This window comes from Malania oleifera, chromosome 9, assembly GCF_029873635.1.
Source record: "Malania oleifera isolate guangnan ecotype guangnan chromosome 9, ASM2987363v1, whole genome shotgun sequence".
NCBI classification, from domain to species: Eukaryota; Viridiplantae; Streptophyta; class Magnoliopsida; order Santalales; family Ximeniaceae; genus Malania; species Malania oleifera.
The window spans coordinates 11,966,881-11,972,857 of NC_080425.1; the positions used below are offsets into that span (position 1 = coordinate 11,966,881).

At 36.7% G+C, this 5,977-nt stretch overlaps 1 protein-coding gene across 1 annotated transcript; it reads right to left on the reverse strand.

The window, feature by feature from the left end:
* Positions 1–3,530: 3,530 nt before the first annotated feature.
* LOC131163361 (transcription factor MYB53-like) lies at positions 3,531–5,134 on the reverse strand. The gene is made up of 2 exons (XM_058119957.1): positions 4,851–5,134; positions 3,531–4,242 (listed from the first exon to the last, which is right to left on the reverse strand). The coding sequence occupies exons 1-2, from the start codon at positions 5,132–5,134 to the stop codon at positions 3,531–3,533; spliced, it is 996 nt and encodes a 331-aa protein (XP_057975940.1).
* Between the last annotated feature and the right edge of the window lie 843 nt (positions 5,135–5,977).

Here is a 5,977-nt window from a genome sequence, read left to right on the forward strand (position 1 = left end):
TCACTTGAATGTGAATTAGTTAAATCATCATTTATTTGTTACTATCAAAACAAGATGTGAAAGTCTTGTTAGGCCAACAAGCCACTTTGTGTTTGGGGTTGGTACCGTGGTGGCACAGTTGGCCGTTGCTACCGGAAATTGGACACAAGCACAATATTTAGCAGTATGGCCCAACTGTTCACATAGTTGGCGTTTGGGTGTGTAATGCCACTGGCCATTGGGCCTAGGCTTCCTATTTTCTCATGGGCCACTGGCTTTTTGGTATTGGGCCCAAGAGTTGTGGTTCAGAGGGGCTCCATTGTTGCAGTCAGAACCATTCAGTTTTGAGAAGCCCGTGGAAGAGCGACCTCCAAAAGAAGAACTAGAGCCAGATCGCCAATCAGAGAAGTTTGTGAAGGCGACCAGCTGCTAGGAGGTGGCTTCGAGGTGACGAAGGTACACATTGTGACCTACAAGAAGGTCATGTAACTCCTCAAAGGTGAGAGAGTATTCCCAGGCACGAATAGGAGCTGCGATCTCACAAAAATTAGCACCTAGACCGTTGAGGATGTAAAGTGTTAGATCATCGTCAGAGATTGGATGATCGATGAGGGAGATTGCACTTGCGAGAGACTTGACGGTGTGGAGGTACTCTTGAATTGATTGATTTCCCTTTTTGATGAGACTAAGTTCCTCTTTAAGTTGCAGTGCCCTAGTCTAAGACTTGCTTGCGTACATTGTGTGTAGTTTTTGCCATGCTTCTTGGGAGCTCTTGGCAATGGAGATGAAGGGTGTCGTAGATGCTAGAATGGCACTGAGGATAAGCTTATCTTGTCTTATCCAGTGTGTTCTTTGATGATCGGAAGTGGAGGGATCATTGGGTTTAGGGCAGGGCTTATCGCTCGTAACATAGTCAAAGATATTATATCCAATGAGTAGTACTTCGAACTGGGCACGCCATTGAGGAAAGGTGGAAGGAGTGAGTTTTTCATTGATTTGAGCAATGATATTAAGAGCAATAAGGGGAATGTCTGTTAGAGATAGTGAGGTTGCAATCAGGTTATGGATATTGTCAGAGGAAGGGATTGAAGGCTCCATGGAGGTTGGTTCTACTAATACCATGATGAAATTTTGAGGAATACGAATAGAGATTTTTATTGTTGTCAATAGAAAAATCTTCGACACATTTTCAATTTATTGTATCAACATATATACAAGTACATAAACTCTATTCTAGGCAAGAGAACTAAAATCAAGTCTCACATTTACAACACACAGGATATTTGATATTTATTACAAACATAATATCAGCCTATAAATCAGAACGTGTGATTGAAAGTTTGATTTGAGAAGTCTTTTCTTATACTATTGTCAATTGTCATATCATAAGAACTGATTTTATTAATTGGGAGAGAAAGAACTTCCAGTTGTGCCTTCACAATTTTTCGAGAAGTTTCGTTTCTTCCCAACAATACCTAATGAACATAAGGCGAGACTTTTTTAGTCTTTTACGAGAAAGTGTAAAGTTATGTTTGTGTGTGTGTGTGTGAGAGAGAGAGAGAGAGAGAGAGAAAGAGAGAGAGAGAGAGGCGTTAGGTTAGTAATAGGCGGCAGTCAATAGCTTGTGGCAAATCATCATACCTAATGGGTTACAATGCAACAAATAATCTGACTTTATTGAGTGACTAAACAATTCCAAACCATCCATTAATATATAATAAATCCTTAGAATAATGATTGTCCATTAACTTTCTCTTCTTTAATTCATCATTTGAGATGCCACCCAGGCCCCGTTTGGAAAAATGTTGCCAAACAATTTGGAAATTAGGGCTAGTGATAAGATTGACCGTTTAAAAACGGCCATGGTTTCTCCAATACCACCCCCGTGAAAGCTATTCTATGTTAGGAAAAGTTGGACTTCTATGTCATTGTGCCCATTCATTGTTCCCAGCTCTCTAGAACAGATCTCATTTGGAAACAACATAAAATTAAAGACAAAACAAAACTTAAACGTGTTTGAAGCGCAACAAGGTGCAACTCACGAATCATGTCCCTTGTTCATCAGGCATTCTGCCTGTCTAAGTGATAATGATTGTCATCAGCTGCCTCTGTTTGTATTTATGCCTGTCTAAGTGATCAGCTTATCTAAAAAAAATTAATATGGAATTGACTATATATTTCGAATATAAGTATGAAATAAAATCAAATTTATTATTCAATTTTTATATATATTTTTATTTATTTACTTATAAAATTTTTATTTAAATGCAACCAACAGATAAACATAATCATTGTACTAAAAAAATATTAGGGAATCTATAATACAGACAATTTTACACTGCTATAGTGCTATATTATTTGGAGTCTTGTACATGAATATAAAGTCATTCTTATAAAAATGTATGTATGAGCAAATAAAAACAAAATGGAAAAAAAAAAAAAAAAAAGTCCTTAGGGTATGAATGAGGAAATAAGGTACGATCCATATTGAGTACTGCTATACTCCTGGGATGATCATCATCTGCAAGTTCATTAATGAAGGAGCAATTAGTTAATTATGTTGCATAAATGAGAACGAACAAGAAATAGTATGAGGTCCCATGATCTAAAAATGATTACGTATAAACATGTGTAATTTACAATTCCTAAAGGGTGTAAATCTTTGTTGAGTGATCTTCTCAAAGTTGAAATTAAAACTTAAGTTCTACTTTGAACTTTCGTGAGTGAAGCGTAATTTACTAGAACTTAAAGAGTCATTGTAGTCTAATTTACCCTAACCTTGTGTTTGAAGCGCGAATTTCAAGTCTTTAATTGTGAATTTAAGTGAATTTGGATAAAATATAATCAATTCGCATCCAGTTTTGTCCGAATCTATTAAAATTCAAATATAACGTACATCCAAAATTCATATTCACAAATTCTAACTAAGTAAAGACATTTGAAACACTAATAAAGAGAAAAAGATAACATCTTCTCTTAGGCTTTGTAAAAGGATACAAACATATCCTAAAGTTTGAAAATTTTTAAAGATCTTTTCCTAGATTTCAAAATTTTGCGACTGATTTTCTTACTAAATAAGGAGAAATGGGAAGCAATGTAATTTATAAAAACAACATCTTCTACCACGTTATCTAAAAAGTATTTTTCTGATGGATAAGTGGGGTCTCACTTTTGTTCATCGTTAGTTCAACCCTCGAATTTTGTTTGGTGAATTTTGATTTTTTTTTTATGGTTGTTTTTGTATCTTTATCTTTTTTGTTTGCTTTGTTTAGTTTTGTTGTCCTGATTTAGTTGGTTGTTGGTGCTATTTCTGCGAAGGTTTTATTTTATTTTTCTGTAATTTTTTTTTTTTTTAATCTTGTAATCATGGTATTCTTCCGCCAAAAGTGAAGATTTATTAATACATAATTTGAGGTACCTTTTTTTTTAAAAAAAAACCACTAGGAAGATCTACCTCTCCTTGTCAAATCTCAAGAGTATGTCTTTTGCACAAAATATTAATAATAAGATAACACATTTGCGAGGGGGAGAGAGAGAAGATGGAGGAATGCCTATTGCCAGAAGGAACCGCCGGTGTCATCGTCCATGAGTTTTTCCCAATCCTCAAAGTCGTTGAAATTTTGGTCCATCACGTTTTCCATTTCATTGACCATTGAGTTATCATCAGGAGAAGGCGAAACCAAAACAGGAAGCTGTACTGGGTTTTCTGTATGAAGCTGATCAAAGAAACTGCTCAAGCTGTTATTATCATTATTCATGGTGTAAAGTACTTCCGGGCTGAGCCCAAAGCATGGCCATGTGTTGTGGTCAAGGGTTGGTTGCTGCTGCTGCAGTAGACCATAGAGTGCTCTGTTGGGATCCATACAGTGGAGGTTACTACAGCTGCTTGCTCCATTGACAAGCCCTTTAAATCGGCCAGGATCATGGGAACCCAAGAGGCCATTTTGGCCTATATTTGGAGGAGCACCTGTTTTTATGAGCTGCAATATGGTTTGCAAGAGCTGGATTTTGGCATTTGCTGGCTGTAACCTAGTTAGGGCAGTGTCGATCCACGGACTCTTCATCATCAAGTTGCCAAAGTTTGATGAGGAAATAAGCAACTGAGATAGATTCACCAGAAAATTAAAATTGAGATCAGATGTTGGCATGTGGGTCATAGGGTCGATATCCATTCTGAGAAGTTTCTTCCTAAGATTGGTGTTCCAAAAATTCTTGATTTCATTATCTGTGCGTCCTGGAAGATAGGTTGCAATCTTAGACCACCTGCAGGGACATATAGTAAATGAAGGAAATATTACGCTTCTTTCTCTTTTTTTTGAATGAATATCAATGTATATTGAGGAATCCCAAGATTCAAGTTTAAAAAATTTGGTCATCAGGTAAAAATTATCTAATAAGCTCCATCCTCACATGAAAGATGGTTTATAAGACTTTAAAATACATTTGTGTATTTGACCTTAAATCTTTTAGATTGGAATGATTTATATTATGTTAAACAGCCGCTCGACTTTTTTTTTTTTAGGTTCTATCGGAGGCCCAATAAGCTAAGATTACATATGGGAGATAGCTCGTCTCCCATTTTATATCATTTTGATTTATTCCAAACTGAAGTTCAAACCCAAAACTTCTAATATGAAAGTTATAATTAACTAAATTAGATGTCCCGATCCATGGGGACAAGAGAGCCACCCAATTTAAAAGCTTGAAGTCGTACTCAAAGGCACTCCCTCAATTAAGACCTGAAAACAGCTTATTGAAATATAATAAACTTTTCAAGCATCAATTAATGCAATCTTATGCAGACTTGCACCTAACCAAGAAGAAGAAGAAGAAGAAGAAGAAGAAGAGAATATTATGACGATAGTACGTACTTGTTTCCGAGAGTGGAATGAAGGTTGATGATGATACGTTGTTCTTCATCGGAGAATTTTCCTCTCTTGATATCAGGCCTGAGATAATTAGTCCAGCGGAGTCTGCAGCTCTTGCCGCACCTGTTCAAGCCGGCATGCTTGGGGAGCGATCTCCAGCTTCCATGTCCATTGTGTCTGGTAATGTAATCAACCAGCTTCTGATCTTCTTCCTCTGTCCATGCCCCTTTCTTCAGTTCTACTCCTCCATTTTCATGTTCTTTGCAAGATGGAGACCTCCTGGCCATTTTCGTTGTCAATCAGCTAAAGCTAGCTAGCTAGCTGCGCCCAATAGTGTACGAAGGGAACAATTCCTGGGCTGGCCTCCAAAGATCTCAATTAAAGTTAGGAATGGCTCTCCACGACAGAATTGAAGCCCTCCTTTAATAAGTGCGTGGGATGGGAGACGTATAACATATGATAAAGGTCATTTTCCTTCACAATTAATTAATTACTAGCAAAAAACAACATCATTTTTCTTTTTGGTTTTTTTATATTTATACCATTCAAAGCTTCCAAAAAAACAAAAAGAAAAAAAGAAAACCAAATGAGCCAACGGAGGGAAGAGAAGTCTCCCAGCATGGCCCCTATTCACGTCTGGACCCAAATCAGGATTATCTAATTAGTGACATGCAGTGGGATTATTTTTATTAATAAAGGTGATTACTTATTGACTAGCCAATGGTAATTGCGACGAAACATGCACTCTTTTTTTTTTCGGAAAAGAGTCAAAGGTCACTCACATAGCGAGAAGGACATGTGCCATTTATTTATGCAAAACGCCCGTAACTTGATGATGATTGGTTATTTTTCACCATAATTAAAGGATTTTTTAAGAAAGGGTAATTGCATTAGAGAAAACAGGAAGCTTAAGCAAGAAGCTTGCCAAAGAGTTGCAAACCAAAGCTAGAAAAAAATATATATAAATAAATAAATAAAAATAAGCCAGCCTACACACCAACAAATCGAAAATGAGATCGGCATATAAACTCAGCCCCCCCATACCTGAGAAAATGGACGTGAACTCTTCCCAATCAAGCGTGAAAAGACAATTTCAGCATGATTAAGGTTAATTGGACGTGTAGTTTACT

Bases quoted from the DNA above. Each gene is read 5' to 3' on its own strand.
- LOC131163361 (XM_058119957.1), bottom strand. From the start codon at position 5,134: ATGGCCAGGAGGTCTCCATCTTGCAAAGAACATGAAAATGGAGGAGTA. The intron at 4,243-4,850 runs GTACGTACTATC...ATGTCCCTGCAG, and splicing joins CATTCCACTCTCGGAAACAA to GTGGTCTAAGATTGCAACCT.